Source organism: Bufo bufo, chromosome 7 (assembly GCF_905171765.1).
Source record: "Bufo bufo chromosome 7, aBufBuf1.1, whole genome shotgun sequence".
NCBI lineage: Eukaryota > Metazoa > Chordata > Amphibia > Anura > Bufonidae > Bufo > Bufo bufo.
The window spans coordinates 39,967,405-39,986,401 of NC_053395.1; the positions used below are offsets into that span (position 1 = coordinate 39,967,405).

At 43.0% G+C, this 18,997-nt stretch overlaps 1 protein-coding gene across 1 annotated transcript; it reads right to left on the minus strand.

The window, feature by feature from the left end:
* Positions 1-10,138: 10,138 nt before the first annotated feature.
* On the minus strand, positions 10,139-18,741 carry FOXL3 (forkhead box L3). The gene is made up of 3 exons (XM_040441428.1): positions 18,635-18,741; positions 16,560-16,728; positions 10,139-10,609 (listed from the first exon to the last, which is right to left on the minus strand). The coding sequence occupies exons 1-3, from the start codon at positions 18,739-18,741 to the stop codon at positions 10,139-10,141; spliced, it is 747 nt and encodes a 248-aa protein (XP_040297362.1).
* Positions 18,742-18,997: the final 256 nt, after the last annotated feature.

Here is an 18,997-nt window from a genome sequence, read left to right on the forward strand (position 1 = left end):
AGTTAGCTTATATATATAATACAGATCGTCAGTGTCGGTTATATCCTGATATAGTGGAGCTGTTCCAGTGCAGGGTGTTAGGTAGTGTCATAGGTTCTGCTGTCCATACATACATGCTACAATACTTAGTGCACCAATCAGTAATATGTAGTCAGACCTGCTCAAATGTGAAGTTGCACGTATTGCGCCAAAATATGCGTATCATTAATTGCAGATTTGCGCAATTGCAAATATATTGGAGCTCTCTATCTGCATATAAAGCTATTGTGATGTTCTGCCGTGCCAACTATTTTCTCCAGTTTCAGGGAACTTCTAGCAGCTTGAAAAATGTAGCAAAAGTGACCCACACCTGTATTGCGCACGCAATACGCGCATATTACATTGCCGATTTTCGCAATCAAGAAAATAATCGCGAATTCTCAAATTCGTGAATATATGATGAATATTAGCACAAATATTCGCAAAATATCGCGAATTTGAATATTGCCCCTGACGCTCATCACTATTGGGGGGCATTCATGGGGGCATTTTTTACTGGCAAATTATTGGGCGGCACTATGGGGGCATCTATAGGTGCATTTTTTGCTGGCACATTATTGGTGGGCAACATGGGGGCATCTACTGAGGCCACAAAGAAGGGGTATTTTATATGGGGGGGCTCTGTATAGGAGCATTTTATACTGGGACACATTATGATGGGTACTATGGGGAAGGGGGGAGAAGAGTACTATGGGGTCATCTACGGGGGGCACTAAGAAGGGGTATTTTATACTTGCAAATTATGGGGGACACTGAGCGCATCTACTGTCGCACTATATAGGGGCATTTTATACTGGTAAATTATGGGGAGCACTAGGAGGAAGGAGGGAGAGGAGCACTTTGGGGGCATTTACAGGGGGCACTATATAGGGGTATTTTATACTGGCACATTATGGGGGCACTATGGGGACATTAGCTCAAAAGGGGGTATTTTTTGCATTGTCACATTATAAGGAGAATTATTACTAATGGGGGCATTATGGTGGGTTTTATTACTACTGGGGGTCTATGGGGAACATGATTACTAGTATGGGCACTAGGGGGCATTATTACTTCAGGGGCACAGTGGGGACATCTTGGGGGCATTGTAAGAGCACTATTAATACCAGGTGTGCTCTAGCAGAAAATTATTACTATTGGTGGGACTTTTAGGAGCACTATTACTGTGGGGGCACCTTGGCACAGTATCACCACAATTTTATTTTTTTTGGGGGGGGGGGGGGCAACGTCATGTTTACACTATTAGTGTCAGGGGTACTATTTGCTGGGTGCAGTTTTTTTGGGGGCTCTGTGTGCCAATACTTATTGAAGGGCACTATCTGCATGGTACTACTATTATCAGGGGGTTTAGCTGTTTCTGCAGTATAGTATTGAGGAGCACAGCGGGCACAGTATTTCGGGTGGTAGGATGATTTGTCCAGAAGATGGGAGGATGATGGAAGAGGAGTAAACTAAGACTTTTTTTTGTCAAACTGCAGAGACGAGAAATAGCTAAAAAATGGTGGTCTGGTCTGAAAGGAGAAGATGAGGAAAGAGAACATCTACGGTACATCAAAGAGACATCACTGGATGTAAGAGGTAAGTGGCGCTGTATTACCCTGTATGTTCTGTAGTGATATACATAATGTTAGGAGGGAAGGGTTTAGGTTGAGAATTTGGTATGGGGGTGGGGGGGGGGGGCGCTTTTTCAATTTTCGCCTTAGGCAGCAGAAAGGCTAGATGCACCACTGTGTACAGCTAACATCACCTGTAAACATGTGTCCCTCAGTTATCCCTACTGTCAACATCTTAATGTCCCAGAACACTTATCAGAAGTGCATTGTGTGACACAGTCACATAATCTAGACTGGAAGTAACCAAGGAAGGTTCCTATTAATTGACAGCAAGCAGATATTTTGAAACAAGTGAAAGGAATTGATATCGAAATTAATTTGGAAAATGGTCTACATTTTCGAAATAAATAGAATAAAAGAATAACCTTTATTGGTTGAAATCAGAATTCACCCTTAAATGGCATCTGTCAGCAGATTTGCACCTATGACACTGGCTGACCTGTTGCATGTGCACTTGGCAGCTGAAGGCATCTGTGTTGGTCCCATGTTCATATGTGCCCTCAGTGGCGAGAAAAATTATGTTTTAATATATGCAAATGAGCCTCTAGGAGCAACGGGGGAGTTGCCATTACTCCTAGAGGCTCCGCTGCCTCGCCCTCTCTACTTTGATTGACAGGGCCATGAGTGATGATGTTTTCACTGCCTGGTCCTGTCAATCAAAGTGCAGAGATCGCGGCAGTAGCAAAAAGCCTGTAGGTGTAACGGCAACGCCCCCATTGCTCCTAGAAGCTAATTTGCATATATTAAAACATCATTTTTCTCAGCAATGCGGGCAGATATGAACATGGGACCAACACAGATACCTTCAGCTGTCAAGTGCACATGTAACAGGTCAGCCAGTGTCATAGGTACAAAACTGCTGACAGATGCCCTTTAACCACCTCAGCCCCCAGTGCTTAAACACCCTGAAAGACCAGGCCACTTTTTACACTTCTGACCTACACTACTTTCACCGTTTATTGCTCGGTCATGCAACTTACCACACAAATGAATTTTACCTCCTTTTCTTCTCACTAATAGAGCTTTCATTTGGTGGTATTTCATTGCTGCTGACATTTTTACTTTTTTTGTTATTAATCGAAATTTAACGATTTTTTTGCAAAAAAATGACATTTTTCACTTTCAGTTGTAAAATTTTGCAAAAAAAACGACATCCATATAGAAATTTTGCTCTAAATTTATAGTTCTACATGTCTTTGATAAAAAAAAAATGTTTGGGTAAAAAAAAAATGGTTTGGGTAAAAGTTATAGCGCTTACAAACTATGGTACAAAAATGTGAATTTCCGCTTTTTGAAGCAGCTCTGACTTTCTGAGCACCTGTCATGTTTCCTGAGGTTCTACAATGCCCAGACAGTACAAACACCCCACAAATGACCCCATTTCTGAAAGTACACACCCTAAGGTATTCGCTGATGGGCATAGTGAGTTCATAGAACTTTTTATTTTTTGTCACAAGTTAGCGGAAAAAGATGATTTTTTTTTTTTTTTTTTTTTCTTACAAAGTCTCCTATTCCACTAACTTGTGACAAAAAATAAAAAGTTCTATGAACTCACTATGCCCATCAGCGAATACCTTGGGGTCTCTTCTTTCCAAAATGGGGTCACTTGTGGGGTAGTTATACTGCCCTGGCATTCTAGGGGCCCAAATGTGTGGTAAGGAGTTTGAAATCAAATTCTGTAAAAAATGACCTGTGAAATCCGAAAGGTGCTCTTTGGAATATGGGCCCCTTTGCCCACCTAGGCTGCAAAAAAGTGTCACACATCTGGTATCTCCGTACTCAGGAGAAGGTGGGGAATGTGTTTTGGGGTGTCATTTTATATATACCCATGCTGGGTGAGAGAAATATCTTGGCAAAAGACAACTTTTCCCATTTTTTTTATACAAAGTTGTCATTTGACCAAGATATTTATCTCACCCAGCATGGGTATATGTAAAAAGACACCCCAAAACACATTCCTCAACTTCTCCTGAGTACGGGGATACCAGATGTGTGACACTTTTTTGCAGCCTAGGTGGGCAAAGGGGCCCATATTCCAAAGAGCACCTTTCGGATTTCACTCCTCATTTTTTCCTGAATTTGATTTCAAACTCCTTACCACACATTTGGGCCCCTAGAATACCAGGGCATTATAACTACCCCACAAGTGACCCCATTTTGGAAAGAAGACACCCCAAGGTATTCCGTGAGGGGCATGGCGAGTTCCTAGAATTTTTTATTTTTTGTCACAAGTTAGTGGAAAATGATGATTTTTTTTTATTTTATTTTTTTTCATACAAAGTCTCATATTCCACAAACTTGTGACAAAAAATAAAAACTTCCATGAACTCACTATGCCCATCAGCGAATACCTTGGGGTCTCTTCTTTCCAAAATGGGGTCACTTGTGGGGTAGTTATACTGCCCTGGCATTCTAGGGGCCCAAATGTGTGGTAAGTAGGTAAATGACCTGTGAAATCCGAAAGGTGCTATTTGGAATGTGGGCCCCTTTGCCCACCTAGGCTGCAAAAAAGTGTCACACATCTGGTATCTCTGTATTCAGGAGAAGTTGAGGAATGTGTTTTGGGGTGTCTTTTTACATATACCCATGCTGGGTGAGATAAATATCTTGGTCAAATGCCAACTTTGTATAAAAAAATGGGAAAAGTTGTCTTTTGCCAAGATATTTCTCTCACCCAGCATGGGTATATGTAAAATGACACCCCAAAACACATTCCCCAACTTCTCCCGATTACGGAGATACCAGATGTGTGACACTTTTTTGCAGCCGAGGTGGGCAAAGGGGCCCATATTCAAAAGAACACCTTTCGGATTTCACAGGTCATTTTTTACAGAATTTGATTTCAAACTCCTTACCACACATTTGGGCCCCTAGAATGCCAGGGCAGTATAACTACCCCACAAGTGACCCCATTTTGGAAAGAAGAGACCCCAAGGTATTCGCTGATGGGCATAGTGAGTTCATGGAAGTTTTTATTTTTTGTCACAAGTTAGTGGAATATGAGACTTTGTATGAAAAAAAAAAAAAAAAAAAAAATAAGCATTTTCCACTAACTTGTGACAAAAAATAAAAAATTCTAGGAACTCGCCATGCCCCTCACGGAATACCTTGGGGTGTCTTCTTTCCAAAATGGGGTCACTTGTGGGGTAGTTATACTGCCCTGGCATTTTCCAGGGGCCCTAATGTGTGGTAAGTAGGTAAATGACCTGTGAAATCCTAAAGGTGCTCTTTGGAATATGGGCCCCTTTGCCCACCTAGGCTGCAAAAAAGTGTCACACATGTCGTATCGCCGTATTCAGGAGAAGTTGGGGAATGTGTTTTGGGGTGTCATTTTACATATACCCATGCTGGGTGAGAGAAATATCTTGGCAAAAGACAACTTTTCCCATTTTTTTATACAAAGTTGGCATTTGACCAAGATATTTCTCTCACCCAGCATGGGTATATGTAAAATGACACCCCAAAACACATTCCCCAACTTCTCCTGAGTACGGCGATACCAGATGTGTGACACTTTTTTGCAGCCTAGATGCGCAAAGGTGCCCAAATTCCTTTTAGGAGGGCATTTTTAGACATTTGGATACCAGACTTCTTCTCACGCTTTGGGGCCCCTAGAATGCCAGGGCAGTATAAATACCCCACATGTGACCCCATTTTGGAAAGAAGACACCCCAAAGTATTCAATGAGGGGCATGGCGAGTTCATAGAAATTTTTTTTTTTTGGCACAAGTTAGCGGAAATTGATATTTTTAATTTTTTTCTCACAAAGTCTCCCGTTCCACTAACTTGGGACAAAAATTTCAATCTTTCATGGACTCAATATGCCCCTCACGGAATACCTGGGGGTGTCTTCTTTCCGAAATGGGGTCACATGTGGGGTATTTATACTGCCCTGGCATTCTAGGGGCCCTAAAGCGTGAGAAGAAGTCTGGAATATAAATGTCTAAAAAATTTTACGCATTTGGATTCCGTGAGGGGTATGGTGAGTTCATGTGAGATTTTATTTTTTGACACAAGTTAGTGGAATATGAGACTTTGTAAGAAAAAAAAAAAATAATTCCGCTAACTTGGGCCAAAAAAATATCTGAATGGAGCCTTACAGAGGGGTGATCAATGACAGGGGGGTGATCAATGACAGGGGGTGATCAATGACAGGGGGGTGATCAATGACAGGGGGGTGATCAATGACAGGGGGGTGATCAATGACAGGGGGGTGATCAGGGAGTCTATATGGGGTGATCACCACAGTCATTGATCACGCCCCTGTAAGGCTTCATTCAGACGTCCGGATGCGTTTTGCGGATCCGATCCATCTATCAGTGCATCCGTAAAAATCATGCGGACATCTGAATGGAGCTTTACAGGGGGGTAATCAATGACAGGGGGGTAATCAGGGAGTCTATATGGGGTGATCACCACAGTCATTGATCACGCCCCTGTAAGGCTTCATTCAGACGTCCGGATGCGTTTTGCGGATCCGATCCATCTATCAGTGCATCCGTAAAAATCATGCGGACATCTGAATGGAGCTTTACAGGGGGGTAATCAATGACAGGGGGGTGATCAGGGAGTCTATATGGGGTGATCACCACAGTCATTGATCATGCCCCTGTAAGGCTTCATTCAGACGTCCGGATGCGTTTTGCGGATCCGATCCATCTATCAGTGCATCCGTAAAAATCATGCGGACATCTGAATGGAGCTTTACAGGGGGGTAATCAATGACAGGGGGGTGATCACCACAGTCATTGATCATGCCCCTGTAAGGCTTCATTCAGACGACCGGATGCGTTTTGCGGATCCGATCCATGTATCAGTGCATCCGTAAAAATCATGCGGACATCTGAATGGAGCTTTACAGGGGGGTGATCAGGGAGTCTATATGGGGTGATCACCACAGTCATTGATCATGCCCCTGTAAGGCTTCATTCAGACGTCCGGATGCGTTTTGCGGATCCGATCCATCTATCAGTGCATCCGTAAAAATCATGCGGACATCTGAATGGAGCTTTACAGGGGGGTAATCAATGACAGGGGGGTAATCAATGACAGGGGGGTGATCAGGGAGTCTATATGGGGTGATCACCACAGTCATTGATCATGCCCCTGTAAGGCTTCATTCAGACGTCCGGATGCGTTTTGCGGATCCGATCCATCTATCAGTGCATCCGTAAAAATCATGCGGACGTCTGAATGGAGCTTTACAGGGGGTTGATCAATGACAGGGGGGTAATCAATGACAGGGGGGTGATCAGGGAGTCTATATGGGGTGATCAGGGGTGATTAGGGGTGATCAGGGGCTAATAAGGGGTTAATAAGTGACGGGGGGGGGTGTAGTGTAGTGTAGTGGTGCTTGGTGCTACTTTACTGAGCTACCTGTGTCCTCTGGTGGTCGATCCAAACAAAGGGGACCACCAGAGGACCAGGTAGCAGCTATATTAGACGCTGTTATCAAAACAGCGTCTAATATACCTGTTAGGGGTTAAAAAAAACACATCTCCAGCCTGCCAGCGAACGATCGCCGCTGGCAGGCTGGAGATCAACTCTCTTACCTTCCGTTCCTGTGAGCGCGCGCGCCTGTGTGCGCGCGTTCACAGGAAGTCTCGCGTCTCGCGAGATGACGCGTATATGCGTGACTGTGCGCAGCGCTGCCACCTCCGGAACGCGATCCTGCGTTAGGCGGTCCGGAGGTGGTTAAAGTAGCACTCCCACAAATATCTTTATTTACTCCAAAGACATACTGATGACATACTTAGATTGTGACAGCATCATGCTAATGTTTGTAAAGCGCTGCGAAATATGTCAGCGCTATATAAGTGCATAACATAAATAAATAACCTCCCTTCTGATCCTCAGCTGTGTCATGTGACCAACACTCTGATCTCCAACTGACACAGGACAGGAAGTCAGTTACTTCTGTATTCATTCCTATGAGACTGACATTGAGGCTCCCATAGGAATACATAGAGCAACTGGCCTCCTGTCCACACATAAGATGCTGTGTTATTTGGAAAGTCAGAGTCCTGGTCACATGACACAGTTGAGGATCAGAAGGGAGGTTATAACTCACAAATACAGTCACTGGTAAGAAGATTCATATATCATGTATCTTTCTAACAATTGTGAGAGTGCTTCTTTCGCTTTTTACTGAAAGGCAGCATGACACCAACTTTCCTAAAATCCTGCACAGAAAATCTGCTTATTTGGGCATTGATCTGTGGGCAAGGATATATTAACATGGATGACAATCCAGGAAGCCATTATGGCTGTGACTCTTAACGGCAGAAGAAGACGACCTAATAATTATATTTACTGGTGATTTTTATTTTATTTTTACGGTTGTAAGGGAAAGGGGACGACGACACTTTTTTAAAATTAAAGTCATAATAACGTTACAACACAGTATATTTACATAGTAAGACATACAAAGTACTGGAACACCTATATCTGACATCAGACACTGACGTCCGGCCTCACATGCTGCCTACATTATATTAGCACATCCTTTTATTTAAAATAATAAGCTAGAAAAATAGATGTCTGTATAATAACGTATTTAATAACTTAATTCAGATTTTACATCTCTATGTGAATCAGACTGGATATTAGTTATGTACGAATAAATAAGGAAATGTATGGACAGAGTTTTATAGTGTAAAAGTGTAAGGCCTCATTCACACCAGCGATACAGAATGCGTCAGGATCTGTTCAGGGTAAAACTGATGGTTTTGCACACAAGTTCAATCCATTTTGTCTGCGATGGCATTCAGTGTTTGCATTTTTTCCGTCCGGATTGTTCTCCGGATTGCAAAAGTGAACGATAACACTCAACATCTTCCAGCAACCTGTGAAAAACGCATTGCTTCCAGATGCCTTCCCTTTTTCACACAAGCCCCATTCATTTCAATGGAGCCAGAACTGAGTGAAAAACGCACAATATAGAAGATGCTACGATTCTTCCTGAACACAAACCTAATGTGCACATTCCCATTATAATAAAGGGGTCAGGATCCAGTCCGGATACTCTTTGTTTGCATCGCTCGTGTGAAAGAGGCTTAACTCTAAGCTTCTGGGCCCCAGGGGTGCACCACCAATGAGTCCAGGTGAGGCGATCGCCTAAGGCAGCACCAGGTAGGGGCAAGAGAGGGGGCAGCCGAAGGGCCATGGGCTGAAGCAAAGGTGTTAGGTTAAGAAATTAGCATTGGGGAGGGGGGGAGCTGTTTCAGTTTTCGCCTCAGGCAGCAGAAAGGCTAGGTGCCCCCCTGCTGGGCACAATTCAAAATTTTTAACCGGGCCTCCATCAACCATGCAACATTTATAATACTGATGTCTTCCTGTCTGCCAGATGGCTCCCTGCCAGATGGGTCGGCTTCTACTCCAACCCCTCTAGCTTTGCCTAAAACCCTCTGTACCCCAATGAGTGTCCTATCACAGCTCCCTTTAAGATCCACTTCTTGTTTTGCCTTAAAATAAATTTTAAAAAACCCACTGCGTGAAATCTACGTTCAGCTGCTCAGTGTGAACCTGACCTTATGATAACATAGCTAAAGTAACAACCCTCAGAACATTGGAAGCCATATAGTTTGGGCTCCAATGAAGCAGCAAAGAGTAAAACGGGCCAGGAGTTCAATGGGAAGTAGAGCTTACCAGGAGGAGTACCTGGTTCTACTAAAATAGGTTCTTATGCACCCATGTTATCCGACAAAGCTCGGAAATATGATACTATTTTTTTATTTTTTTTATTTTAGTGCCCTAAAGGGTTAAAGCCATAGCATATTGCTAGGATAGGACATCAATGTCAGATAGGTGCAGGTCCCATCTCTAAGAGCTGCTCCTATCTTCAGAACGGGGCTTCCAAAGTGAATGAGAATGTACCACACATGCGCTCTCACCCTCAATTGACAGCTATGATAGGTCCAAAAATAGCTATTTTCGGCAGTCCTACATCGGTGAATGGAGAGGTGGCCGTGCATGCGCAATGTTTTCTACATTTACTGCTATGGGACTTCCAAAAATAGCTAAACAAGTGAGTTTGGCTATTTTAGAAGGTCCCATAGAGGCGGATGTAGAGATCACTGCGCATGCACGACTACCTCTCCATTTACCGCTGTGGGACTGCTGGAAATATTTTTGGACCTTCCATAGTGGTCAATAAAGGGTGGCTGCGCTTGCATGGGAAACTCTCTTTCACTTTGAGGGACCGATTCTGGAGATAGGAGCAGCTCCTAGAGGTGGGACCCGCACCTATCTATTCTGGCATATATTTTCAATATGCCATCAATGTCTGGGATGAGAATATGAGAATATATGTCTTTAATTATTCATAGCCCTTTTTATTCCTTTTTTATACTATTTTATACTTCAATCCAAAATTTACATCTAACTGACCCAATAAACTAGATGGCGTTATTAAAGTGTTCAGTGCCAAATATGACTTGAAATCACTAAAGACAAAACGCAAAGATGAAGATTTCACGTGTTAAACGTCATAGATTCCAGAGGTGAAGGTTCCTCGAATGAGAGTCCAAAATATGGAATTTGTTTTCAAGAATATTATGTTGGGGTCTCAGAATCGGTAAAGGGCCTGGAGATGATAAAATATAATCAATACTAAATTTGATCTCTTCTGTTTTTCCAAGGCCTGAGCTCGGTTGACTCTGTCTGGTGGAGATGTTGCTGGAGAACATGATGTGAGAGTCCACCGGTCTGGTTCTTGGTTCAGTTCTGTTTTCTTGGCTGGGCGCTGTTTCTTCGGAAGATCCCACCAAGGTAAATTCTCCAGAATGATGGTTTTTAGTCAGGCTTTGTCTTCTGTCTTTCTGAGATTTTTTCATATTTCGTCTTCTTCTTCTTCTTTTATAATTCCCGTTTTCAAAAAGGTCAAGCATCGACTCGCACCCCGAAGCAAAAGACCAATAGTTTCCCTTCCCTTTGTCATTCCCTTCTGTTCGTGGAACCTGTGGGCACAGAGAAGATGCTGTCAGAATTCGGCATATGAATAAACCATATGAGTCCAAATCTACAAAAGTAAATAAACTTCCAAAACCCAACAGTTTGATGTAATCTAGAAATGTTACCCCTGTGAGATACAACCACAGTATAAGACCTCGTTCACACGAATGTAAGGGCTCCGTGCCCGTGCTGCGGGCCGCATATGGCGGTTCCGCAGTTCACGGGTCACCAGCCGTGTGCATTCCGCATCACTTGAATAGGTCCGCAAATCTGGAGATGCGGTGCGGAACGGAACAGAAGCACAGAACGGAACCCCACGGAAGCACTACGGAGTCCTTCTGTGGTGTTCCGTTCCGTGCTTCCATTCCACAAAAAGATAAAACAAGTGAATGGGTCTGCGATCCGCATGCGGCTGCCCCAAGCTTGGTAACCGTGCATTGCGGACCGCAATTTGCGGTCCACAGCATGGGCACGGAGCACTTACGTTCGTATGCACAAGCCCTAAGGCTGTATTCACCCTTGGACTTTTCATTCTTCTGGTTTGTCAGAAGAACAGACCATATAACCGCCATGTCCGTGTTAGGGACTGCAAAACATGGGTACCAGCCATCTGAACTCCACACCGCGTTGCAGACCCATTGACTTGAATGTGTCCGCGATCCTCAAGATACAGCAAAGGATAGGATATGTCCTATCTTTTGCGTAGTCAGAGGCATGGACCTGAAGCCCACGGAAACACACAGAAGCCCTTTTGTGCCCATGCCTCTGCATCGCAATACATAGGACATGGTCGCCGACCCATTCAAGTCAATGCGGAGTTCACAGTTATGCCAAGTTTGTGTCACTTCTGCCAGACTTCTGCTATTTTTAAAGGGAGAAAAAGTCTTGCCTGCTTTACTTTTTCTTTCATCAAAAATAACAGAAACCCGACAGAAGTGACACAAACTGTTGCAAACTGAGCACAACTAAAGCTCAAAATAAAGTGGACTCAACGCCCCGCCCACCATTTTCTTGCGATGGGCAAGCCGCCGCCATCTTGCTTGAAGATTGAAGATTTCGACCAAAATCCCGTGCAAGGTGACATATGAGGTCACTACGCCGGCTAGCATGATGACGTCATCTCGGGCTGCGTGAGATTTCGCTCCAGGCCTTCAAGCAAGATGGCGGCGACAGGCCCGTCGCAAGCAAATGGATCAGGTAAGTATTTTTTTTCATTTTATTTTACACTCTGTTATTAATATCAGATGCCGCAATCATGTATGAAATGTATGAACGTGGCATCTGAGGAGTACAATGATGGGGAGCAGAGCAATCGTCGTTCCCTGTCATTGCACCCGCTACTTACAAAGAAATGCACTTCGTGAAAAAGTACTGTAATTTTTTACTTTTTACTTTCATTTTATTGTAAAATTTGGCGAAGCAGCGAATCAAATTTTTGAATACTTCGCTCATCACTAATCCCATCCCCTGCAGTACTCTCAGTATATATAATGTCCCCTGGACATCAAATGGCCCCCACAGTGCCCCCAGTGTATATATATTTGATCCCCATTGTGCCATCAGTATAAAATGTTATTTCCCATGTTATAACAATTCTGCACCATCTTTTCGTATCTTATGTTGTTCTGTTCCTCTGTTATTGCAACTAGATGTTTATTCATTGGTCTGCAACTAAGTGTTTCCAGTTGGGGGGGTGTCCCTGCTCAGGCTGACACTGTCAGCACTGACGGGATAATGTCAGCCTGTGCAGGGACAAATCCCCAACTGGTAATAACCAGTTACATGTTAATTAGCAGCTGCTTCAAACAGTTGATCAGATGGGGTTCCCGGAGTCAAACCCTCACAGATATTGATGACCTATTCTGAGGATAGGACAACATGATATTAAATTCCCAAAAACTTTAAAAGCATTTCCATTAAAGTTGACAGGATACTCATTAATTATTGTGAATTGCTGTTGATTAATTTCAATGCAATCAGGCAGACATATGGTAGGAGAACATCAAACGCCTTTCTTTACTGAGTGCAGAGGTTGAATTACAGTACATCCAGCTGTCGTCTGTACAAGGTGCAATGTCTGTATCCCCAGATAATGAGGTATAGTGAAAGGCAAGATGGCAGACAATAGCACCCTAGAGAAGCCCTTCCCTCTCTCCTGATTCCCCATCTCTAAAAGCAATAAACTGGCACTATAGGTGTCCACTTGTGTAATGCAGGCATTTGCATTCGCCTGCGCTGAACTGTGATGGGTGTCTTAAATTGTTAGCCCCTTGCCTGCAGCAGAGTCTGTATATCTGTAGTGCAGATCACAATGCTGTCTTTGTATGCTGTAGCTTGCAGATCTGGTGGCCTGGGACTCTGCAGTCTCCCTGGAGTAGAAGTCGTCACAGATGAGCTGTCCCAAGGCCCATAGAGATGAACCTGCTCCCTCACTCCAGGCTTGCTAAGATAACTCTCCCCAGAACTCCCCCTCCTGGCAGGAAGAGGGGAGGAATGGAATGGTACGTTCCATTCCTAATGCCAACCACACCGTATGATTCCGGAAGCACAAGGCAGATACACCTAATGTGTCATTACATAACAATACATAATAAACAATTGCAGATGCCCCTTTTGTGGTATTGCACATGTACATTACAGTTCTATTGATGTTAAAGGAGCCTCTCTGCTTTGGGCAATCCCTACTTGTTAGAAGGGTCCCTTAACAATGTTACAATGGCGGTTCATGGCCGTTGCTGTCTTGTGCGCACGGGTGCCCATTTCCTGTGTGAATTAGGGCTATTGTTCATTGTATCTCTCCTCTGTTGCAGTACTGCTAGGGTTAACCTCCTCATGCTCTGTGTGGTGCTGCTAGGCTGATTCTAACTGCCTACCAACCTGGGCTATAAAAGCTCTGCTGCTTCTCTCATTCCTCTGCACAGGTCTTGCTATTTCTCTTTAACTTGTCAAAGCCTGTAAAAATGCTATAATCTGTTTGTCTTCCTATGTACCAATTTCTGCCTGATCCCTGGATTCTGACCGTCTGCTGTATGACCTGACCTGTGCCTGTTCGCCACACTGTCACCTGCCCTGACCTTTGAGCTGTTTCATGTGTCCCCTCCAGCTCTGACTGCCCTGACCTCAGCTTGTTTCTGACTATTAGTTTACTTGATCCCTCGGTGCCACGCACCTGTGTCTCTGATCTCCGTGGGTCAGCAGCCAGCCACATGGAGACTACTCTAAGAGGTAGCAGCCTGGTGTGTTCCCTGCAGCAAAGACAAAATCCCTGTATAGGGGTTAAAGGGTGAAAACCAAGGAGCCGCCAGGAGAACACCCTTAGGTTTAGCCTTAAAGGGGTTGTCTCACTTCAGCAAATGGCATTTATTGGGAGGACAAAGTAAATACAAAGCACTTACTAATGTATTGTGATTCTCCATATTGCCTACTTTGCTGGCTTGATTAAATTTTCTATCAAATGATACACTGTTCATATATACACGGCCGGGGCTCTTTGTAATTGCTCTCCACTCCGGCCAAGAGATGACGAACTTGACCAGAGGACCTCCCTTTATGAACTCAGAATTCACCAATAGGGTACAGTTGTCAGAAACAGTAAGTGAGTCTGGTACTCACCTGTCCCCCCATTCAGAGCCACATGCTGCCTATTTCCCCTCCTAGGCCCGGCTCTGTCTCTTCTCTTTTGCCTCAGTAATAATGTCTGTCCACTATTTGAAGGCGGCTTTGTCTGACTCTTCAGATTAGTTCTGGTGTTACAGTATTGCGCCTTCTCCCTCCACACTATGATGGGTTCAGCTCTGTTTCATCTCAAGTTGTTTACATTATCAACTCTGCTTCATCTCAGGTTTCGTTACGTTATCAACTTCGCTACATGTCAAGTTTTGCTGCACCGTCAGTTCCATTTCATCTCAAGTCTGTTACATTATTTAGTCTGATACATAACAAGTTTTGCTGCATTATCAGCTCTGCTACATCTTATGTTGTGTTACACAAGTATTTCTGCTACAGCTTCAGTTACGTTACACCATCAGCTCTGCTACACACTCAGGTCTGCTATACCATTGGATTTGCTATATTTTCAGTTCTGCTACATCATCAACTCTGCTACATCTTCATTTCTGCTACATTATCGCCACTGCTATATCTTATTTTCTATTGCATCTTTCACACGAACGTAAGGGCTCCGTGCCAGCGCTGCGGACCGCATACGGAGGTTCCTCAATACACAAGTCACCAGCTGTGTGCATTACGCATCACGGATGCGGACCCATTCACTTGAGATGCAGTGCGGTGCGGAACGGAAGCAAGGAACGGAACCCCACGGAAGCACTACGGTGGTGTTCCGTTCCGCAAAAAGATAGAACGTGTTCTATCTTTTTACGGAACGGACGGATCGCGGACCCCATTCAAGTGAATGGGGCTGCGATCCGCATGCGGCTGCCCGACGATCGGCGCCCGTGCCGCAACACGGAGCCCTTACATTCGTGTGAAAGAGGCCTTATTCTGGTCTCCAGCATGCTGTTCTTCTGCATCAGCTGTACAACTCTGCTGCACCTGTCCTCCTGTCCAGCTGCACCATCACCGCCACCTGTGCTGCACAAGATTTGCTCACCCTGGAAGAAGGGCTAGGCTACACTGTGACATGTGTCGCGCAAATGTTTTTGTAGTGATAATCAATGGTGTCACACTGCAACACTCCGACATGCAGCGGCTGCAATGCCACAGTTGCACAAATTCCATCCAAGTTTGATTTTTGGGCAACTGTCGCGTCGCAGTGGCAGCATGTCCACTCCTGGTTTTGGCTCAAAAAGACAGCGTTGGAAACCTTGCGTCAAAGTCTTAATTAACGGAAATCCCACATTAACGGCGTCTTCAATAACTAATTGGCAGGAGCGGCAGGAGGTGTTTCACGTAATGAGATGAGCTTGGAAGTGTGAATTTCACGGGTACTTTGCCCATAAAAAAAAGGCACACAAAGCCTGGTTACTGACAAATCTGTTGCTCTCGAGAAAAATTGGTTAGTGTGAACTGTGCCCTGATGAAAACAACTTTTAACAAACTTCAGATAAAGTGCATTGCGCTGTTGGGGCGCAGTACTGTGTAATGTCTACTGCTGCTGCTAAAAAATGGGGCAATACATGTCTAAAGTACATAATGTAAGTCTGTTTTGTATTTCCCCTTCCGTATAATGCAATGCATTATAGAGATGTAGCAGAGCCGAATGAGTCATATCAAAAGGAACTGTCACCTCTCCTGACATGTCTCTTTGGGCATCTATTCTTAGGACTCCATGTTCTGCTGTCCCTCTATTATTCACACTAGATAATCATGAACAAATTGCCAACAGGGTGTTTCCAGTTGGGGGTAAGTCCCTGCACAGTCTGACACTATCCATTTAGTGCTGTCAGTGTGCATGGACCCGACCTGCCCAAAATTGTAATAGCCTTTTGGCAATTCATTCATAACTGTCTAGTAGGAATAATAGAGGAACAGCACAACACAGAGTTATAAGACCAGATGCTGCAGAATTGTTACAACGTGGGGAATGCAAGTAGTTACTAGAACAGACATGTCAGCAGGAGCGGGGACGGCTCCTCTCTACCTCTAGAGCTGCATTGTGGGATAAATACACATAGCACGCTTAAGCCAAGTTCACACTTCAGTTATTTCGTCAGTTACGGCTCATGCACACGACCTTATGCCCTCCAAGACATACGGTCCGTGAGTGGCATACATGGTGCGCACGGGAGCGCGCAGCATCATAGGTTACTATGATACTGTGCGCATCGGGCCGCCCGCGGGGCTACTGTCCTGCACTCATATGATCATATGTGGGCTGTCCGCATCTATTTCGGCCCCGAAGAAAATGAATGGGTCCGGATCCGTGAATGTGAAGCGTGAATGTGCCTGATGAGAAAATCAGCTCTGCTACATCTGACAAATTCAGCTCCTTCTTACCTTAACAAAACAGCTGTTGAGCGACAGGTTGTGCCTTATGGAGTTTTGCCAAGCCCTTTGGTTGGATCTGTAGTAAGGGAATTTCTTCATGATAAAGTCATATATACCAGACAGGGTGACTCTGCTGTCCGGACTCTGCTGGATGGCCATGGCAATCAGTGCAATGTAGCTGAAAGAAATAGATGACACAGACTGTACGGTCATTCAGGACTGATATTTGGGAACTACAACTCCCAGCATTAGGATCTTTCATCATGGAGAGTTTAAACCTGTACCTACAATTTACGGAGGAGACTTCTGCGTACAGTATATTATAAGAAGATGAAGTCATAATATAAGATGGTGCAGAGTTAAGTTTGTCATTTGGCTAGCATAGGACTTGAAGCAAACTCATAAAGAATTGCAGTAGTCACTGACAAATGACAGTTTCAGCTCTGCAGCATCTAACACCAAAAAAGTACTGTAACCGTTTCTGCGGTCCATTCTGCGGAACGTCGGGCCAGAATAGAACGGTCCTATCCTTGTCCATAAAGCGGACAAGAATAGCACATGTTCTATAGTTTTGTGTATGCCGCGCAACGGACCGACGGAGGCGGACAGCACCCGGTGCGCTCTCTGCATCTTTTGTGGACCCGTTGAAGTGATCGGACGCGGACGAAAAATACGGTCGTGTGCATGAGCCCATGAACCTGTCAAAAATGTAATGAGCAACCAAAACAAATCATCAACAATTGTGATTGGGAGATAACAATGTCGTGATCTACATGATCTAGAGATGGAGTGAGATTAGGTCATTTGTACAGTATTATATGTGAAATATAGGAAAACATTGCTTTATTATTATTATTATTATTATTAATAATAGTATTTGTAGTTTTAATCTTATTTCTATATTGTAAATTATATGACGTTTCATAGGTCACTATAAATTCAAATAATTATATATTTATAATTTTAATAGTTTTGTTTTATTAGTATTTTTAGTATTATTTTTAGTCACTTACTTTTCAGTTTATTACTAGTTATTATTATTAGTAGCATTCACATAGTACACCGAGATGATCTATGTTCTACAGGTAGGATCCATGGTTCTCATCATCCCGAAGCCAACCCAAATAAATTACGTCAAAGTATTCTGAAAGTTATGATCATACACTGTACTGGACATCAACAGTACAGCACGGGGACAGTGTGAGCCCCCCTAAATACACGACATGTACTCCTTGGGGAACGTGTGCCGCAAGCTGAGGACCTTAACTCTAAAATATTGTGATTAATAGGATTTTTAATTAATGATGATACTAATGTTTTATTAATAATTAAGACTGTAAGTTCTTTGAGGTGTTCTACAGGCCACTATATATGACTTTTATTATTACTTTATTATTATGATTATATCTCAGAAAATATATTATTTTTAGGTATTTTATAAAAACAAAATAATGTCGTTTTTATGAATGTTTCGTTACCATACATAGATGATGATTATTATTATTAACATTTTAGCTAATCTATAAGCTTCAATAAATGAATATTTGATGATAATTATTATTATTTTTTATGATTATTAAATAAAATAATAATAGTAATAATAAATAGATATATTATTTTAAGTATTCTGTAAGCCACCATAAATGAACATTATTGTTTCTATTGTTACAATTACTATTTTGCTTTTATTAATGTTTTTCTTATTAGACATAAATTATGATTCAATTACTAATAATAATGATGATATATTATTTTAGATATTCTATAAGCCACTATAAACTCACCTCTTGTTGTTTCTAATATTATAATCCTTATTGCTTGTATTCATGTTTTCTTATTATACATAAAGCACTATTAAATAATGTTTAATATTAATGTGTTAATAATATAATACTATATCATTTTCGATATTCTATAAACTAAGATCTTATTGTTTCTATGACTATTATATCCCCATAGATAAGAGATTAGTTCAGGCTCTTGTAATTTATTATTTATTTTTAGAAGACACGACGGCTAAAAGGAACAACTACTTGCAAAACTATTAGAAAAAAACAAAAAAATAAATAAATAAAACTGCTTACCTATAGGCCGGCCTGGTGCACTTCTTTTCCTCGTCGGAGCTGCAGGTCGGATACTCATCTCCATCATAGTTAAAGCAATTATAGGGGTACTGAGTATGGTCGAACATAGTGCAGGTCCCTGAATATGGCTGTAATGTGGCTTCTGTATTTGTGCTGGGTTCTGTTTGTTCCAGCTCCTGTAAGGGAGGGGGGGGGGGGGGGGGGATGCTCTACTGAGCTCTGGTCTCCCAATGTACTCCCCTCCCTCTGACATGAGTGTGAGGTTGTTCTCTTGAAATTCCTAGACTCCTAGACAGCTCGTCTCTTGGGATATTTTGTTTTGCATCCAATCTGGTTATAAGAAAGGCAAGGAAAATCTTGATT

What these genes read in the sequence shown, in the direction of transcription:
- FOXL3 (XM_040441428.1), bottom strand. Translation starts at nt 18,741, where the DNA reads ATGTTCGACCATACTCAGTACCCCTATAATTGCTTTAACTATGATGGA. An exon ending in TGCACCAGGCCGGCCTATAG is followed by an intron (nt 16,729 to 18,634) that starts GTAAGCAGTTTT and finishes TATTTCTTTCAG; the next exon opens with CTACATTGCACTGATTGCCA. An exon ending in TCAACAGCTGTTTTGTTAAG is followed by an intron (nt 10,610 to 16,559) that starts GTAAGAAGGAGC and finishes CTGTGCCCACAG; the next exon opens with GTTCCACGAACAGAAGGGAA.